Source organism: Papaver somniferum, chromosome 8 (assembly GCF_003573695.1).
Source record: "Papaver somniferum cultivar HN1 chromosome 8, ASM357369v1, whole genome shotgun sequence".
In the NCBI taxonomy this organism is placed as follows: Eukaryota; Viridiplantae; Streptophyta; class Magnoliopsida; order Ranunculales; family Papaveraceae; genus Papaver; species Papaver somniferum.
Window position 1 is genome coordinate 19568510 of NC_039365.1, and position 20177 is coordinate 19588686.

General features: G+C 38.1%; 2 protein-coding genes across 6 annotated transcripts; one reads left to right on the top strand and one right to left on the bottom strand.

Moving 5' to 3' along the window:
• Positions 1 to 8072: 8072 nt before the first annotated feature.
• LOC113304442 (elicitor-responsive protein 3-like) lies at positions 8073 to 10157 on the top strand. The gene is made up of 5 exons (XM_026553565.1): positions 8073 to 8260; positions 8765 to 8830; positions 9190 to 9316; positions 9587 to 9704; positions 9853 to 10157. Exons 1-5 carry the CDS (start codon positions 8194 to 8196, stop codon positions 9904 to 9906), a joined length of 432 nt encoding a protein of 143 aa, XP_026409350.1. The 5' UTR covers positions 8073 to 8193; the 3' UTR covers positions 9907 to 10157.
• Positions 10158 to 10192: 35 nt separating this feature from the next.
• On the bottom strand, positions 10193 to 19096 carry LOC113304441 (methyl-CpG-binding domain-containing protein 13-like). 5 transcript variants are annotated; one of them, XM_026553562.1, is made up of 11 exons: positions 18875 to 19096; positions 17793 to 17919; positions 16970 to 17039; positions 15988 to 16070; positions 15470 to 15589; positions 15203 to 15292; positions 14674 to 14799; positions 14403 to 14498; positions 13838 to 13984; positions 13494 to 13719; positions 10193 to 13028 (listed from the first exon to the last, which is right to left on the bottom strand). In XM_026553562.1, the coding sequence occupies exons 4-11, from the start codon at positions 16063 to 16065 to the stop codon at positions 10414 to 10416; spliced, it is 3498 nt and encodes a 1165-aa protein (XP_026409347.1). In that variant the 5' UTR covers positions 16066 to 16070; positions 16970 to 17039; positions 17793 to 17919; positions 18875 to 19096; the 3' UTR covers positions 10193 to 10413. The 5 variants fall into 5 exon arrangements, with proteins under 5 accessions (XP_026409347.1, XP_026409349.1, XP_026409345.1 ...); XM_026553564.1 differs by having other exon boundaries at positions 10193 to 13022; positions 17778 to 17919; XM_026553560.1 differs by having other exon boundaries at positions 17778 to 17919.
• Between the last annotated feature and the right edge of the window lie 1081 nt (positions 19097 to 20177).

Genomic DNA, 20177 nt, shown 5'->3' on the forward strand with positions numbered 1-20177 from the left:
ACAAGTCTGAAAAGACCCCTTTTTTTACCACTACAACTACAATCACTTTTGAAATACCATCATCGAGTAATCGACCGGGGAGACCGATTAACTGACCGAGGAGATCGAGTAACCGACTGAGGAGATCGAGTACTCGCCGAGTAATTGGCCATCCTGAGGTGATTACGCGTGTTTTCACTCAAAAGATTCATGATCTAATTGGGGTTCACCCGGACATTCCTGCACCTAACATGGGAACTAATGCACAGGTATATCCGTGTATGGGAACTAGTGTATGACCCGTGCCGTAACGGCCCGAGATTTTATTTGTTCCCAAATTGCACAGACGTCTTTTAATGTCGATTTAGAGACTCCACAAAGACATTGTGTTTTATCATTATGTGGCAGTAAGTAATAACGTTTATGTATGTAGGTAATTATAAATCACCAAAACATGATTTCTACCTTAAGTTGAGGGATCACCTAGATAAACGATGAATCACCGGATTCCGGCGACAAAGTTCAGGAAGTGAAAAGTACTTACATCCGTTGTCATAGAATATCTTTATATAACTGGGCCAAGGCCAACCCTCTCTAATAAACCCCAAGCTAAAAGTAATGTCGGTGCCTAAAATAAGCTAACAGTTTGTCAAGAACTTTGTTTTTTTTTTAATAAGGAGTTTGTCAAGAAATCAGTCTGTACATTCACGAACTTTGACCTCTACTAAATTACACAAATATATTAATCTTCATCTTTTCGCAAGCGTTTAGGGAGTTACTACTGCCAACATTTCAAACTTTAATTTAACCATGCGAATGCAAACCTCTAATACCCCCATATTCGGTAGTAGTTGGCCGAATGGAATATAAGTAATGGTTTTTCCTTCCCGAACATCGAGTCCTTTTCAACACAATTGGTTCCAGAGTTGGCAGAAAATTCTGCAATTAACCGTGCTCGGGAGGGAGAAAGCCAGGGATGGGCGACCAGGGAAGTTGTTGCTGGATGACCGCAGCGATTCCCGTTGAAAACCCCACACTGCCGGATGACCGCAGTGGCTAAGTGGGGACAGTATCGGAGGAAGGACGGGTCATTACAAATGGTATCAGAGCTGGTGATGATTCACCTGCCGAGGGTGGGAAGGTACGCTGGACCGGGTTTGTCTAGGTGCTTCTCATGAGGGGCAGGAAACGTCGGAGATCTGGGATTGTATATATATTCCGGAGCCGAGGACGGCTTAAATTTAAGGTGGTGTTATTCTAATACCCCGATATTTGGCAGTGGCTGGACGAACAGGATATAAGTAATGGTTTGTTCTTCCCTAACACCGAGGCCTTTTCAACAAAATTGGTTCCAGAGTTGGCAGAAAACTCTGCAGTTAAGCGTGCTCAGACGGGAGAAATGCAGGGATAGGTGACCTCCCGGAAAGTTGTTGTTGGATGACCCCAACGATGCCCACTGAAAACCACACACTGTCGGATGAACGCAATGGCTAAGTGGGGACAGTATCGGTGGAGGGACGGGTCATTACAAAACCTGTGAACTCTGAGAACACGGCTACATCCAGGCCTGACACTACCCTTACTGCATGATAGCTGTGATCTTGGTCGAATTATTGCTTTGCTATTGAATTGCAGAATGCATCATTTTTAAGTTTACCTCGATGTGTTGAAAGATCTAATAGTTTGGAGGAGACCTTTAAAATGAACCATATACCTGCAATTCCACATTGTCTGTTGAGTTTATGGATGGGTCAAAACAATTTGACAACTTATTAATTGGTTTTTGAGTTGATATGTTTTCTACTACGGCAGGCGATGGTTTGTGGGTAAGGTAAGCATAACATTTTTCTTAGTCAACAATCTCATATAACATGGATAATTTTAATCCATATGTGAGATCCTCGACATTAAAGTGCTGACCAGTTGGCAATTTATATAAAATGGAGCTTGACGAAATTTTGTTCCACAACATTCGGAAGTTCTAAATAAAGGTTAGCCACCTTCAAACTGAAACATGGTACGTCACAATCAGTAAGTATCTTTGTAAGATCATGTGTTACAATCAACGAATTTTGAGTTCTTCATTTGCCCACTTGATGGTAGCTATTGCATCTATACTCTCAGCCACAATGGTAGAACCTGATGTTAGATATAATTTAGACCCATACGCTAATTAGGTGATAACGAATTAATTATCTTCGATCAGGTCTGTAAAATACCACCATATCTTTCCTTGGAGATGGTAACCAAAATTACATTGCAAGTTTAAAAGATAACAGGATTGATAATTCTTAGCTTTTGTGAACAACTTTGTCACTGAGATGCAGGACTCTAAGTATGTCTTCGTGAAAATCTTTTGAACAGTAAAAAAGTAAAATCATCCTTAGCAGCTGACTTGAATCCGGCAAGCAAATATAAAAGTTGGAGAATTATAAATAGAAGGCAAAATATAAATAAGAAATTAAGAAAATACTAAGGTATAAAAGAACCAAAAACCAAATATGATATAAAGGTATAAATATTGAATCTAGCAAGCAAATACAGGTGATCACGTAAGGTCATAATAATTCACGAAATAAATATAAAATTGAGAAACTACTAAGGTATAAAAGAACCAAAAATCAATTATGTGAAACTCGAAAACTTTATGTCATAGCTTGCAATAATGAAGATAAAAATATAAATATCGTCGCCACATTTTACAGTGACCATCCAAAATTACTTTACCAAACAGAAATCCACTAACAACAAAACTCAAGCACAGTAATTCATAAGATGCAACATGGTTTTGGACTAACTTAAGGTCTGGGTCATTGAAGATGCAGTTGATGCATTAGGGTCGTAGACTAACTTTGACCGTCTGATATCTTTACCAGAATACCCTTATCAAATGATTTAATGACATTAAATCAAAACTCAGTTAAGAGACAAATTGTTTAAACATACATTTCACCGAACATGTTACCTGCATATTCAAACATGCTCATTCAATAATGGAGACCAATTTATGGACGAAAGGTAATAGCAACACTGGCAAAAAGTATGAAATATCAAATTTCAGCTTCATCCACTACTATAAAATTGAAGTTCGTGGTGCAACAATTACTGAAATGTGTAATGACATATTTCTCTTAAATGTAGAACGATGTAGATGTATAAGGAAACTTATGTTTAAAAGAAAAGCCATATGTAACCTTTATTTAACCACCCATTGGTATCCATCTGGAAATATTTCCCACACACCAAGATCAACATGATTACCACTTCACCAAAGAAGTCGAAATCGGTCTCCTCGGCCGAGTACTCGGCGAGTACTCACTACAAGGTAAATGAGCGAGGCGATTTCTGAGTCCAAGGTCATTCCGGTGAACAGTCGAGTGATAGGCACATTTTTGTGTCTTATATAATCTCAATTGTATATATTGTTAGTGATCGATTTTATATTTATTATGGCTTTTTATGTCCCTGCAGGTATTTTTGGAGAAATAAGCTTTTGCGGCGAAATTGGCTAAAAAAAGTGGTTTTTGCGCTCGTGGGAGAAAATTACTATACGGACTCTCACTTTGGATAAGGGGTAACCTAATTACTAAGGGGTGATCCATTTCCAGGCATCGGCTAAAGGTAATAGCAACACTTTTATATATCCGCCTCCTCTTATTTCAGCGTTCATCAGATCATTGTTGTGTACCGGATCTGGATTTTGATCTGTTCTCTTAAACACTGTCTTCATGTTCTTCTACTTTCTACTTGTTTGGTTTATTGTCGTCGTGATCATTTACTGGTGGAATGTGCAAGATCGAACCTGAGAAGATGAAGAACATATTCTTTGAATTTGCGTTAACTGAAGTGAGATGTCTTCGGTTGAATCTCAACACAGATCTGCACAAATCTCTTTTTTTCTGTGCTCGATGTGAACACGCCTTTAGATACAGATTAATGTTCGGCTCGAAGATGAAGATATGAGGATATAGAGAAAGATGCAAGATCATTCTATATGCATCTTCAAAATATGTACGATGATGAATCCAGATTCAAAGTTGAAGCCAGATTTGGATTTAGATGTATTCTGACAAGTATAGATAATCTTCCTGGGATGAAGGTATCTGAATCAAGTGTATCAGTCAGACACTCTTACCACCATCACACACTGGTTTCGATCAATGTGAAATGGCGATGAAGTTGGGTCTCAGTCTACACTTAGATAAAATCATCTTATTTCTTTATTAGTTCTTCACTTCTTCCTCTTTAGTTTATCGTCAGATTATTATTATTATTATTTTTTGGATCTGATCTTGTACCCTTCAGATGAGTAGTTGTTCATGATGTACATTGTTGTAGATGAAGATCTTGTAAATTTTTCATTTGTGAATGAAATGTTTTGTTCTGGTGGTGCGTTTGTCCTTAGTTTGACTTGCACTATCTTCTTAGATCGCTGCTGACTCCTGTGGAGAAGTCTTAACTTAGATCCTTCTTTCACAAGTATCACTAAACAAAACTGAAGAGATTAATTAGACAAAACTTATTATGGTAACTTGAAAACTTTGCCTCAGTTACCTATTTGGTATGTGCATGACACGGTATCATCCTAAGGATTTCATCATCGACAAATTTTTTTTTCAAAAACAAAACCTTTGAAATTTATTTTCTTTTCTTTTTCGAAAATAAATAAAAAAACACATTTTTTTTTTGTTTTTTGTAATGACACACTTTTGTAAAACATGCACTTTTTTTTTTTGAAAACAAGTTGATGAAGTAGAAAATGATGATCAAAATAGCGGTAAGTGTTGACAAACCAGTTTATCTTTTGAGAGGATGCCGGGACTATGTATGCTGGAATGTTTCCTTGGATTAGGCATAATATCTCTTGAGTTGATCTGCATTCTTGGGCCTTGGATGTTCTTCTCCATCTAGTCCATCAATTGTACTGCTATTCCCTGAAAAATATTTTTTAACAATGAACGGGCCTTCCCACTTTGGCTTGAACTTGGCCCTTGGGTCGGCATGTTTGATTGGACGAATTTCCTTGAGCACTAGATCTCCTTCTTTGAAGTTGCGTGGTCGCACATATTTGTTGAAAGTGCGTGCAATTATGTTCTGGTATGCTTGAGAACGGTAGGCTGATGTTAACCTCTTTTCATCAATAAGATTTAGCTTCTCAACTCTTACTTTTACCCATTCATCTTCGGGTAACTGACTCTCTTTTAGAACCCTTAGAGAAGGAATTTCCACCTCTATGGGATGCATTGCCTCCATACCGTATGTGAGCGAGAAGGGTGTAGCCCCAGTTGCGGTGCGAATTGAGGTTCTGTACGACTATAAAGCATATGGTAATTTCTCACTCCAGTCTGTGTATGTCTCTGTCATTTTCTTCAAGATTTTGACAAGTGTCTTGTTGGCTTATTCTACCACTCCATTGGTTTGAGGACGATACGGTGAGGCTAGATGGTGCTTAATCTTGTACTTTCCAAGAAGTTCTTCGGTTTCTTCACCGATAAAGTTTGACCCATTGTCTGATATTATTTCATGTGGAACTCCATATCTGCAGATGATGTGGTTTCGAATGAAATCAACCATCGGCTTTCCTTTAAAACTTCTCGTCGAAATGGCTTCAAACTACTTGGTGAAGTAGTCAATTGCAACAAAGATATACTTGTGTCCATTGGAATATGGATTGATTTTACCTATGAGATCAATTCCTCGGGTAGAAAATGGACATGAAGATGATAGAATATGAAGTTGAGAAGGAGGTACATGTATAAGGTTCCCATGTATCTGACATTGGTGAACTATCATGACAAAGTTACAACAATCTGACATCATTTTTGTCCAGTAGTATCCCAGGCGATCTATCTTCCTACTCATCATGTGTGCATTCATGTGAGGACCACATTCACCACTGTGTACTTTATCTAGGATCTTTCTTGCTTCGTGTTCGTTCACACATCGCAACAAGGTTCCGTCTCTTGAAACTTTGTAAAGAACATTTTCAAAGATGGTGTACTGGCACGCCACTCTTCGGATGTATCTCCTTTGTTGTTTTGTCGACTCTTCCGGGTAAGATTGATCTTCGAGGTACCTCCGAATATCAACAAACTAAGGATCATCGTCTAATTATTCAGCGGCAACTTGAATGGCATAACAAAATGCAGGTTCATCTTTTTGGCTTATTTCGATGGGTTTGACCGTCATTCCTTCGGAGACTGAGAGCCAAGAAGCTAAAACAATAAGAGCATTAGCACCATAATTTTTGTTTCTATAGATGTGGTGGAACTCAATGTGATCGAATTTTTTGGTGAGCACTTCAAGGTATGTATGATATTGGGATAATTGTTCGTTAACCCTCCATTCCTTCTGGATTTGCTTGATGATCAGCAGCGAATCTCCGTATACTATGATGTTTTTGACATTGATTTCAATAACAGCTTTCAGTCCAGCTATGCATGCTTCATATTCTGCAACATTATTAAAGCATGGAAAACATAGCCTGATAACAATAGGTGTATGGATACCTTCTGGTGACTTAGCAGTACCCCTACAGCCCTTCCTTGTTTGTTGCGGGAGCAATCAAAGTACATCTTCCATGGACTATCTTCGGCTATATCAGCGCACACCATCCATTCGTCCGGGAACTTGATCTTTAACTTGGTATTATTTAGGAGAGGATGTGATGCCAGATGATCCGCAATTGATCTTCCTTTAACAGATTTTTGTGTGATGTACGCAATATCAAACTCGGAGAGCAACATCTGCCATTTTGACATTCTTTCAGACAGTACAGGCTTCTCGAACAAGTATTTGATAGGATCCATCCTTGATAATAGTTGAACCTTATGAGACAACATGTAATATCGAAGACGTTGGGTTGCCCAGACAAGTGCCAAGCAAGTCTTTTCCAGCATGGTATATTTTGACTCGTACCTTGAAAGAGTTTTGCTGATGTAGTATATGGCCCTCTCCTTGCCGCTGTCTTCATGATACTTCTCCAACATTGCTCCCATAGAGGTTTCGGTGACCAAGAGATATAGAATCAAAGGAACACCAGGGGTAGGGGAAACAAGTACTGGTGGATTAGTCAGATATTTCTGGATCTTTTCAAAAGCTTCTTGACATTCATGATTCCACACAGTAGGCACATTCTTTCTTAGCAACTTGAATATTGGCTCGCATATGGGAGTGAGTTGATTTATGAATCGACTTATGTATTGTAGTCGACCCAAAAATCCCTTGATTTCCTTTTCTGTTCTTGGTGGAGACATATCGATGATAGCTTTAGACTTTGATGGGTCGCATTCAATTCCTCTGTTGCTGACGACGAAACCTAGCAATTTTCCGGACTTGGCGCCGAAGAAACATTTGTTGGGATTGAACTTAAGATGGAATTTTTGAAGACATTGAAACACTTTTCTTAGAACATTTACGTGATCCTTGCTATGTGTGGATTTTTCCACCATGTCGTCGACGTAAATCTCTAGCTATCTATGCATCATGTCGTGGAAGATGGTCGTCATGGCTCGTTGGTATGTGGCTCCGGCGTTCTTCAATCCGAAAGGCATGACCACTAACAAAATATTCCCCACCGAGTGATGAAGGATGTTTTAGTCATATCTTCTTCTGCCATTCTGATTTGGTTATATCTGACGAAGCCATCCATGAATGAAAGACATTCTTTCCTAGAGGTGTTGTCGACCAAGATATCAATATGTGGTAATGGGAAATTCTACTTAAGTAATATATCTGCTTCCTGTTTAAAAAAAACAAAAAAGAAAAACAAAAAAACTAACCAAAATCACTTTTTCACACTATGTACAGCCTTTGATTTGTTCAACTCCCCAAACTACAAAACTCACTAGCCAAGCTAACAATGCCATGCCAGCCAAATTGATCAAATTATCCTAGACAAAAGACTCGGCCAAAAATAAATAGCAAAATGTGAAGCCTCGGCCTCGCTATCAGATGAAAAATGACCTTCCCGTTGACAAGAACATGACCAGTCAAGGTCAAGCAGATTCCATAAGGTCCCACCCCAGTTGAACATAATTGGACTCGAAATGGAAAAGGGAGGACATTATTTCCTATATAAACAGGCCAAAGCTGAAATTTTGCAAAAGTTGTGAAGAAAAAACTTCTGCGAATTTTGTCTTTTCAACAAAAGCGGAATTGGATAAAATATATATCGAATCAAAGACAAAATTTTGCAGAAATTCATTTACAAAGATGCCTTCAGGAACCTTGGATGTAGTTTTAATCAGTGCTAAAGGTCTTGAAAACACTGATTATCTATGTAAGTTTTTTCTTCTTTTTCCCATCATTTTTATCACTCTGAATGTTTGATTCCCACATTAGATTTTATCACGAGATCTTGATTTTTCTTTTATGAGATCTGTTTCTTGCTTTGATTATTTTCATCAGATCTAAGTTATTTATGTAATTGAATTTTGATTGGATCTTTTGAGTATTATTGTTTTGGTCTTTGGTGGTTGACTTGCATAAAGTATGATCATTTTTCTTAAAAGAAAAATTCTTCGCAATTATGATGGTTGAACATAGAGTTTGATGAATTTGTGGTCATGATCAAAGGGCAATTAGAGATAACATTTTTTCTTTTTTGATCGGTAAAGAATTAGAGATAACATTTTGATTATTATTTTTCCCGAAAGAATCGAATGTAAGAATCCATAGTTACCTTTAAAAGTGTTTTTTTGGCATCAAGTAGACCTGTGCTGGCGCTTGAATTTTTATACTACTTGGTTGCCTTGCTTATGAGATTCAATTGTTTATTGAGCAGGTAACATGGATCCATATGCTGTCCTAACTTTGCGAACTCAGGAAAAGAAAAGCAGTGTTGCTGCTGGTAAACTTCCTAGCCATCTAGTTCTCCTTTGTGCTCTCTTTTTCATTTGACGTGCGTCACGTAATTGTGGATTCTGTATGACAATGTAAAACATCCAAACGAAATTGCACGTCTGTACTTTGAGGCCGTAATGTGATGGAACTATAGATATGAATATGAATTCAACAGATTTGGCTATCACGACTCGTCCTGTGTAAAACACTCCCTAGTAATTTTTAAAATTCACGTCTCGTGTAAAACACTCCCTAGTAATTTTTCAAATTCACCACTATGATTACACTGGTGTCGAGGTTGGATTTGTTTTTTCATATTTAGAGGTCATGGGTTTAAACTCTTTGGCATTTTTACTTGTGATGCAGGGAAAGGTTCTGACCCAGAATGGAATGAAAGCTTTGTCTTTACTGTCTCAGAAGGCGCATCCGAGCTTGTTATCAAACTATTGGACAGTGATGCTGGTACTGAGGATGATCTTGTTGGAGAAGCAACGTGAGCATTACCATTACATGTGCAGTAAATTATCAGTGTAAATGCTTATACATAAAATTTCTCGACACTATGATCCAAATAGAATTTCCATCAATTATCTGTAATATCTGTAACAATTAAAATTGATGCGTCAAGAGATATCTGCAGCTGAGCATATGGAAATATGAATTCTTTGTAGTATCGTTATCGCATATAAAATCAAAACTATTATGAATTCTTTGTAGTATCGTTATCGCATATAAAATGAAAACTATCATATGCCCCTTGCAGCATTCCGCTTGAACCGGTGTTTGAGGGAGGAAGTGTGCCAGAAGCTGTTTACAATGTGGTGAAGGACCAGGAATATTGTGGGGAGATTAAACTCAGCCTCGTATTCAGATCCGAGGAGGTTCTGCATCTCTCTCTTTCACACACTGACACACACAAACCCACAGTTGTTTTGGCATGGCAGAGTTCAGAGTCACCTACTTTCCTATTATAAGATTGGACATGCCCATTGTGCTTATAAGTTGTTTATTCTCTATTTGCCATTTCAGAGCAGGGGAGTTGGTGAAGAGGAAGAGACTTATGGAGGCTGGAATCAGTCTTGATAGAGAAAGAGCCAGCACATATTGGATTGGATTGTTTGACAACATTGTGTGCATTTTCTTCCTGTCCAAATGGATTTGATCGTTCGATGATACTGTGTGCATTTTGGGTTAAAAAATCTTTCTTGTAGAGTTAAATTATCCGTGAGGAAGAACTTGTTTGAAAAGCGCCTATTGATGCCGCTTCTTTATCCTGAGTTCATTTATAAGAAATGATTTTAGTAACAACCGATTCATTCAGTCTTTTTCAATCATTGTTTTTTGTTTTTTCTTTGCTGCACAACTCATATACGTACCTCAAGCTAACCACAACTCGTAGTTTGCTAATATGATTACGATCTCTGGCTTACATCCGAGTGGTGAGCAACAGTTGCATCTAAGAAAACATGGTTAAAGGATGAAGCTCCAAAATGATACTCAATAGTTCATCCGAAACACCCTTGCCATTTGTACATAATTCTTTTTTCCTACATTTGATTTACAAAAAAAGAAGAGACTATTTTGTTCACTTTACCTGGAGTTCTGTCCACTACCAGCAATATGTTTTTGCTGGAACCCATTCTTTGCTCCATAAGTTAACCTATTTGCATTACCTTGGGCCGAAAACCCTGGATTCTTCTGCAACTGAAGCTGAGACGCTGACTTTTCAGGTGGATCAAACCTGAGCTGATTGCCAATTTGGCAAGACCCATTTACTCCATTGTCTCTTGCATTTGGGGTTTGACTTGGATGGAAATAATCTTGAATTGTCAAATCACCTTCCATGGGAAAATCCCCTGTAAGCGTTTTGAATGCAAACTCTAAGCATGGATCAGGCCAGGAATCGCCAAATGGCAAGTTCAACGAACATTCTGGTTTCTCTTTGGTCTTCTCCATGTCTCTAGCTGTGCAGGTTGCTTTTTCACACTCTGACTGAACTTCAACACTTCCACTACCTGTAGATATTATGGGTTTGGATCCTCTTGTAAGTGTTTCGAATGCGAATTCTAAGCACGGATCAGGCCAGGAATTTCCAAACAGCGAGTTCATCGAACATTCTGGTTTTCCATTGGTCTTCTCTGTGTCTTTATCTTTACCTATTGCCTTTTCACACTCCAACTTATCTTCTCCACTTCCCTTACCTGCAGATATGGTTTTGGAATCCCCTGTAAGAGTTTTGAATGCAAATTCCAAGCATGGATCACGCCAGATATCTTCAAATGGCAAGCTCATTGAACATTCTGGTTTCTCATTGATCTTCTTCATGTCTCTATTTTGATGGATTGCCTTTCCACACTCCAACTCAACTTCTCCACTTTCATTAGGTAAGATTTGGGGATCCCCTGTAAGAGTTTTGAATGCAAACTCCAAGCATGGATCAGGCCAGGAATCTCCAAATGGCAAGTTCATTGAACATTCTTGTTTCTCAATAGTCTTCTCCACGCGTCTATCTTTATGGATCTCTTGTTTACACTCCAACAGAGTTTCTCCATTTTCCTTGCCGCCACTTAGGATTTTGGTTTCTCCTATAAGAGTTTTGACTGCAAATTCCAAGCATGGATCACGCCAGATATCTCCAAATGGCAAGTCCATCAAACAAGCTGGTTTCTCACTGATCTTCTCCGTGACTCTATCTGTACGGATTGCTTTTTCACACTCCAATTGCACTTCTCCACTGTCCACACCTTCAGTTATGGTTTTGGGCTCCAAAGCAAAACCAATTCCGTTTACCAGCTCATGAGTATTTTCCGTATTTCCATCTATATGATTTGTTCTTTGACAGTCTAACTGAACTTTTCCACTTATTTTACCACTAGTTAAGGATTTTTGTTCCGAAGCAGAACCAATTCGGCGTACCAGCCCATCGATCATCTCCGCACCTCCAACTTTACGGCTTGTGTTTTCACGCTCTAATCGAACTTCACCACTAGTTACAAATTTATGGCTTGTGTTCTCCGCACCTCCAACCTTACCTCTAGTTACAAATTTGGGTTCCAAAGAACCAATTTGGTCTTCCAGCTCATTGGTCTTCTCAGTGTCTCCATCTTTATATCTTGCCTTTTCACACTGCAATCCTCCACTTTCCATACCTCTGGTTAAGATTTTAGGCTCTACCAGCTCGTGAGTCTTCTTTGTGTCTCCATCTTTATGGTTCGCTTTTTCACACTCCATCAGAATTCTACTTTCCCTACCTCTGATTGCGGTTTTCGGCTCCAAAGCAGAACCAATTTGGTCTACAGGCTCTAGTACCTGATGATTGGAATTAGTTGCTTTACCTCCAGTTACTTCACGTACAGATGCCACCACACTCTTTCGACTGCCAACTTCCAAGTCAAGCATGGGTTCAACTTCAACTCCAGACAGTCGTTTAGAAGCCCGGAGAGGGGAACCGGATTCTTCTTTAGTTTTGCTAGTTTTAACACGATTTCTTTTGTTTTGTCTTTTTCCGACCCCGCCTTTAATTTCCTTCAGTTGCTTCTTCGGAGAGTTCTCTTGAGCAAGTGAAGCTGTACCAAGGGTTTTTCCACAACGTAACAGTCGGCCTTTGTTTAAATCATTGGAGTCTGGAGAGATCTTTGGTGCAGGTAAAGCTGTACCATGGGTTTTTCCAGAACGTAGCAGGCGGCCTTTCTTTGAATCATCGGAGTCTGGAGGAATCTCTGGTGCAGGTATAGCTGTATCAGGGGTTTGTCCAGAACATAGCAGTTGTCCTTTCTTTGAATCATCGGAATCAGGAGAGATCTCTGGTGCAGGTAAAGCTTTGCCAAGGGTTTTTCCAGAAGAACATAGCAGTCCGCCTTTCTCTGAATCATCAGAGTCTGGAGAGATCTCTGGTGCAGGTAAAGCTGTACCAAGGGTTTGTCCAGAACATAGCAGTTTCCCTTTCTCTGAATCGTCGGAGTCTGGAGAGATCTCTGATGCAGGTAAAGTTGCCACAAAGGTCTTTCCAGAACGTAGCATTCGGCCTTTCTTTGAATCATCAAGTGAAGCTGTAACATGGGTTTTTCCTGAACGTAGCATTTGGCCTTTCTTTGAATCATTGGAGTCCGCAGAGATCCCTGGTGCAGGTAATACTGTATCAAGGGTTTTTCCAGAACGTAGCACTCGGCCTTTCTTCGAATTATCGGGACTAACAGTTTCTGAACCTACAAAACAGGAAACTTTAATCCAACGCAAATGACCTCAAATAAGGTAGTCTAAATTGTGATGCTAAAAAAATCCTTTCGATCAGACTTTTCATATACCACATACGAGAAATGACAATCCAAATGGCAAAACCACTTGCCGCACTCACATCTTTTTGACTGGTTATAAAACTGGTAACATAGTTCAAGGAAGCAACAAAACGATGACTGATGTAGGATTGACCTCTACGCTAATTATCTTGTATTGCTTCAAGTTATTCTAGGAGAAGTTTTACAGAATACAGCCAAATGCTCAAACAACTCAAACTAGAATGAGGGGCGTACTGTATATTTTTACAGCCAAATGCTCAAACAACCCAACTAGAAAGAGGAGTGTGCTGTACACATCATCCTCGTGGTAATAATGGTTATAAAAAGAAGAAAAAGAGAGCATATATTTTTTCCCCTTCAAAAACCGTTATGTACCTTGAACTGAGGCATGATTCGAGATTGGTTCTTCCTTAATTGCAGGTGGGTCTTGCATCTGGTTGCTGTCCACTGTCATTTCATTCGAGGTTGGCTCTTCCTTAATCGCAGGTGGGTCTTGCATCTGGTTATTGTCCACTGTCATTTCGTTTGTACTCTGGCCTGTGAAAAGGCATCTTGTCACTGTACTGTCTTCTACTTTCCGCCGTTTGGCTGTATTTGATGGCTAAGAAAGAAAAGAGAGAAGGACATAGTTAAAGGCAAAAAAAGATAAAGACATACTATTCAAAACAATAAAATGAAACAGTTGTACTGCAAAGGTCCCGCAGACACGGCGTACTTACAGAGTCGTCCTCATCTGTTAGCTGTATGGTGTCGGAGACTCCATTATATGGTTTTGATGCATGTATTCCAATCTCCCCTGTAGCTAGATAGCGAAAAACATCCTTTCTTGAGTGGAAAATGTATCCGGTTACAGGATCTATGTAATACTGTGGCAATTAGATACCAGTTACAACATGTATTGCCGATGAAATGAATTTACACATATTTTCACTCAATAAAAGTGCCATTTAAATAAGTTTAATTGTCCACGCTTCCTGACCAGAAAAGACACTGGTTTATGGCAACTTAAAGTTCTTTTTGTTACAGATTCCATGATTTTATTAAGTGAAGAGGAAAATATTTTCACTCATCAAGGGGGTACTGGTATCTTCACTACATCATAAATTTATCACGAAATGGTAAGTATGCTTAATGTTAAACTGCAAAGCGGGTGTCTGCAGCTAGTATGAATGAAGGAACGAAACATAACCGATAAAATTCATAGAAACTGCTGAATATCATACAATCTAACAGAGACAGAAGGATGCTATTAATGAAGAAAGTAACATTCAAAGTTTTCCATACCGAGTCTTTTCTGGATTTGTCCGACTTTCTAACTTTCACTCCTGAGACCCATCCGGCTGGTAACGCGTCCCCTGTATCTTTGCATGGAGTTGTAGCCTAGAGGAAAGATGAAAAATTAGAATGTCTGCATATAATTAGGTATATATAACAGGAAAATAATCAAATGTCAAAAATGTGAAAAGGTAACATATAAATATACGAACTTGGCTTGTGTAACAGGAAAATAATCAAATGCCAAAAATGTGAAAAGGTAACATATAAATATACGAACTTGGCTTGTGGACACATCAGAGCCTCTTTCACTTGATCTTGAGCTGTTGCTGGGATCTTCAATGTTGAGAAACTCAAACACTTTTTTCCTGGCATTGAACTTCTGCCCGGATGGAGCAATGTACCGCTGCATTAACAACAAATTATATTTTTTATCCATGAAGAGTTGACTACTTTATGACGACAACAAGAGAAAGCACCGAGTAAGTCTCTGGCAACCCTTGTGATGCTTGACTATACCATAAGATAAAAAACAAAAAGAAAAGCAAATGAAGGGAAACCCCAAAGTAGAACCAGGTAATGGAGGATTACCCTAAATTACACACATGGACGATGAAAATTAGTCTAAGGAATTTAGTTATCTATGAGGTAAAGCGGGTAGAGGCAAATTTTGCATACAAAGATTCTTGAAGCACTGATGAAAAATAGACCCAAAGGTGGTACAATGAAAGGTGATCAAAGCATGACCAAAAGTGGTAAATCGATTAACAGATAAAGGTAAGTTGATGTGCAGTTGAACATGTACATACCTTATATGTATCACCATTTTGTTTCGGTCTGGTTTCCACTATCCAACCTTTTGGTAAGTAATCAGGTGATTCCTCTGTTTTCCTCGCAAGCTAGTAAAGTTAAACAACACCGTACTTTAGATAAATTTCAGAATGACTAGAACTAAGAACAAAGAAACTGGCAGATCAAATCCATTGGCATCTTTTCAGTTAACTGAGCAGAGTTAAAAATAACAAGAAGCTAACTAAATGCAAAACTGCAAAGAAGTATCAAATAAATATACGAACTTTGCTTGCAGCGCCGCTTTTACTTGAACTTGATCTTTTGCTGAGCTCTTCATTGTTAAGATACTCAAACACTTTTTTCTTGGACTGGAACTTCAACCCGGAGGATGGAGCAATATAAACCTGTATCAACATCCAACAATATAAGAATTTTTTTATCCCAAACAGTTGACAGCTTTATCACCAAAACAAGAAAAGGCAATGAGTTAGCATTTGGTCTTCCTCTTGTGGCGCTTGACTACACTATAGAAGAGAAACAAAAAGGAAAGGAAAGGAACAAAGGAAAACCCCAAAGGAGAACCAAGTACTGAAGGATTACCCTAAGTTACACAAAGGAATCTAGAAATCCACACAGTGATTTCGCGGAGCTAAATCGCGCATACAAAGATTATTTGAAGCACTGACGAAAGATAAACCCAAAGGTTGCACAAACTGAGGTGATCAAAACATGGCTAGAAGTGGTAAACATAAAGGTGATCAATAGATAAAAGTAAGCAGATATGTGACAGAATTGTTGGTACCTTATATGTAGTACCATTTTGTTTCGGTCTGGTTTCCATAATCCAACCCTTCGGTAAGAAGTCTGGTGAGTCCCCCATTTTCCCTACAAGTTGGTAAAATGAAATACCGCTGTATCTTAGAGAAAATTAATGGTGAATGAAATAAAAGAGTACAGCGATTGGCAGATCAAACCCAATTGCGAACTCCATTCATTGAGTAATTAATAATCTAGGCATGCTTTTTCTAAGCTGGCTTCTCTCATATTAGTATCATACTTCAAACGACACAAACTGATAGCTTTTGTCTGCAACTAGTAACTTATTATTTGATCGATGGCTTCTATCTACAACTGTGACTGGACGTATTGTATCATTTTTCCTCAAACTTCGTACAATCTAACTTCCTTACTATGATGCAAATTAAATCATCAAAGAGTGTTGCAGAATAAATAAGTCTTAAGCTAACATATTGTGATCATTTATAACCAACACATCCGCATCTGTCGTGAATCAATAATCGATGTACTATGTTTAGCAAAAGCAGTCTTTGAATAATATGAATTTATTGAACTACATCAACCCCACTTGAAGAAGATCTAGTTGAGTAAGAACCTTGGCCACCAACCTAAAAAGGACATTCATGGACATTTTCCCTACCACCCTGGTCAAGCAACCAGGCACTCTGATTGAAAAACAAACATCTCGCACAGATGGAGGTGAATCATAAACACCACATCAGCATCGTAAAAACACAAGTACATAAAGAAATACTGAGCACAGAATTTGTTATACACAATATCCTTGCTTAGATAATGATAACTGCAGGCACCTTAAATAAGGAATGTTTATTATGGCAGTTCATTTGACATCCATTTGATTCATAGGGGCATACAGTTTCACTATCGTTGAAGCTAGATAAGAAAACCAATGAATTCTAACCACTCCTACATTGCAATTTTATGCCCTCAACAGAAACTTCTCAACTCTCGAAACTTTAACGTACCTGTCTACACGAGCCACCTTATTAAGAAGGCCAGCCAGATAAATCCTCTTTGTTCTTGATCACAAAAACTCTGGAATCAGCGAACAGCACAATGAAAAAAGTATCAAAGGATCATCCTCATAGAAAGAAGGACCTAATTCTTCATCTAAACAACTGATTGAAGGTAAACAAATGTCGCAACATGTTGAAAAAGCAATAGCTAGATTTTTTTATGCAAATATGTTATTATGATGCAAGAACAAATGCTTTTCCTAATAAACCATATCTATGTATTTAGCCGTTCATCCACATCAGTAGTTAAAGGAAATATGTTATTATCAACATGTATAGTGGAACAACGAGCAATTTTCTGAATAAGACTTCTCTACGTATTTAGCTGTTTATCATCAGCAGTATCTATGATCCCGAAGACGACATTCTGCATAGGCTTGATGATACATCCATACAGGTAAGGAGCTATCAGATATAGGAAGTATATAAGCCAATTTTGAAGTGTCTTTATAAATTATACAATCAGTTCTGAAAGAAAAAAGGCAGTGATTAAAGAGAAAAGGAAAACAAAATGACAAGGAGCAAAGGAGAGATAGAGATGAGAATACATGATACTGCTAAAGTATGACTGCATGAGTTACGTTACTTTTCGTTACCACAACCAAAAGTACAAAACCCATACTGATCATAATATTCCCACGTATGGATACTGGTTTAGTTTCGACAGAATAATAAGCTCACAGTCAACAAGAAAACTTCAAATGAAGTTTCCAATCAAAACAAGAAATTTAAGAACCATAAAAATAAGCCGCCTTACAGTAAGCAGCCATACTGTGCGGTAATAGCATCCACGTGTTCATGCAGAAAAACATCCACGTGTTCATCTATACCGGTAATAGCAGAAAACGACCAACTTTTCCAAGTGGCGGGCCTGATTCGGTACTTTAATAAGTCGTTATCTGTCAGAGATAATAATTTCCCGCATTAACGGGATGAAATCTTTAGTAATTATAAATAAGCAATTTTCTTCTCTCAGAGCAACCGAACTTTCCTAAAGTAAACAATGAACAAAACTCCAATCTACGTGATCAAATCCATCTACCAATCATAATTCCATGATAACACAATGTCAACAGGGTTAGTTTCTTAACCGGTATATTTCACAAGAAGCATCAAGGATCCACAATTTCCTCTTACATCAATCCTAAAGTAGACGCACATTTGTTCAGCTGTCAACACTAAACTAGGAGGAACGGCGTAAGATTATCATTAGTTTTCCATAGTAAATCCTCCCACATCCACGGAACAAAAACTTCTATCCTAAAAGACTAGTGAAGTATTTACTCCAGAGCTACTCCATCCTAAAACCAACAACAAATCTCCCCTCTCAATATCATTGAACAACAACAACATCAACACAACCAATATGTCCATATATCCAAGGATCCATCATTACAAACACCCAATTTTGACATGCAACAGTTGAATTTCACTCAATTAACATGCATGTCTCATAACTAACCCTAAATCATTACCATCACTAACAACATGCATCCCTCAATTCATTCATCAACAGAAAAAATAAAAAAAAACCTCTCAATTAGAAAAACACTTGAACACGAGACTAATCAAAATCCATGATTTGAACAGATCAAACAAGTAATTTTTACAAATCTAGCTCAAATATTCCTATTCATAAACTATATTCAGTAACCCAGTAGTGACAATAAAAATGAATCAAATGATAAATTCTTGTCTCTAATCATCGATACAAACAAGAAACAATCACAGTTTTTATCACTCCAAAACTCAAAAGAAATTGGACTAAAAATGAACAACAATCACTATCAAGCCTAAAATTCTCCAAAAAAAAATGCTAAAAAAAAATTCTGAAAAAAGAAGCTGAGAATTTACCTAATCTTTGTAAGAAGATTTAACTTGTGAGAATGATTTGAAGAAGATCACTATCTGATGTGTTGTTTTTAGAGAGTGATTTACAGTGAAGCTAATTTCGGTAAAGATCTGAGTTTTTCTGTTATGTGATTGAGATATGAATAATTGCTTAGTGTATATATTTTTTCAACCTAAAAAAAACTACTTTCTTCTCTCTCTGTATTTGATGTCCACAGCCGTTAAATATAATGAAACTGTACTACTTTCTCACTTGGGCATTGCATCAGGCAACAAAAGGAACTCAAAATTCACTACCACGTGTTCCGGTATTACTACACGTGAAACGTGTCGGACTTGTTGCTAAAATATTAGAAACGTATAATTGGCGGATGAGTGATCTAACCAAGATAGCAGTAGAGTCAACTTTTTACATGAGATGTGATCTGATCATCAAGTTCTAGATCTGTATGCCAAAAGATGGATAAGGCATTTTTGCAAAGTTTTAGTACTTTACCGGTGAGGGTGCCTCCGTATATGACGAACTAAAAACGGCTTTGTCCTGTACACAATCCTATATCATACTTTTCTGCAAACTGGTACTTCATTAGTAGCCATGATCATTGAGATGTATTTTTAATTTTTATAAATTGTCAAATTAATCGACAATACGTTGCGGATTTGGTATATAACTTTGCCGTTCCGTTAGAATGAGCATGCTAATGGGTGTAGACTGGTGGTCCTCCGGTCCTTGGGGCACAGAGTATCAGCTCTCTCTCTAACTGACTATCAAGGTGTAGGAAGACAATTATATCCTTAAGTGGTAAAACAGGGGGCATCACGTGTTCATGAAAATGAAATCCTCGAAGTAATCAAAGGAGTAAATGAACAAAAGATCCATTATTTTCACCGCGGCTCAGAATTTCTAACCAATATAAATTCGACAGCAAATATCGAGCCCCAGAAGTACTCTCTGTCTTTCTGACCAGGCAGTACTTTACAAGTAGGTGAACAGAAAAAGCACTCTTGGAGTTGACGTCCGTATACAATAAAAAAATAATTTCAAATGAGAGCCAAATGTGGATAGGATCTGGAGTGGAGAGTAGTATATATTTTGTATAGTGAATAGCTAAAGTTCCCTGCAGCATTATGCTTGCATTATTGAGCTTCATTCAACAAAACAACTCAAGACATAGATAATAGATGCCCGGCAACTTACTAGGTAATCTGTGTACACCAACAAAACACGGTAGATGCGCATTTTTGGAACCAGAAAGATAAATTATTCTAATTACATAGAGACGAGAAAGTTGACCTTTACTAAGCA

Excerpts from the sequence above, each read along its gene's own strand:
- LOC113304441 (XM_026553563.1), bottom strand. The coding sequence starts at position 16,065 with ATGGGGGACTCACCAGACTTCTTACCGAAGGGTTGGATTATGGAAACC. Across the intron at positions 15,590-15,987 it reads AAAATGGTACTACATATAAG|GTTTATATTGCTCCATCCTC; the intron begins GTACCAACAATT and ends ATGTTGATACAG. Across the intron at positions 15,293-15,469 it reads AAAGCGGCGCTGCAAGCAAA|CTTGCGAGGAAAACAGAGGA; the intron begins GTTCGTATATTT and ends TAACTTTACTAG.
- LOC113304442 (XM_026553565.1), top strand. The coding sequence starts at position 8,194 with ATGCCTTCAGGAACCTTGGATGTAGTTTTAATCAGTGCTAAAGGTCTT. Across the intron at positions 8,261-8,764 it reads TGAAAACACTGATTATCTAT|GTAACATGGATCCATATGCT; the intron begins GTAAGTTTTTTC and ends TTTATTGAGCAG. Across the intron at positions 8,831-9,189 it reads GAAAAGCAGTGTTGCTGCTG|GGAAAGGTTCTGACCCAGAA; the intron begins GTAAACTTCCTA and ends CTTGTGATGCAG.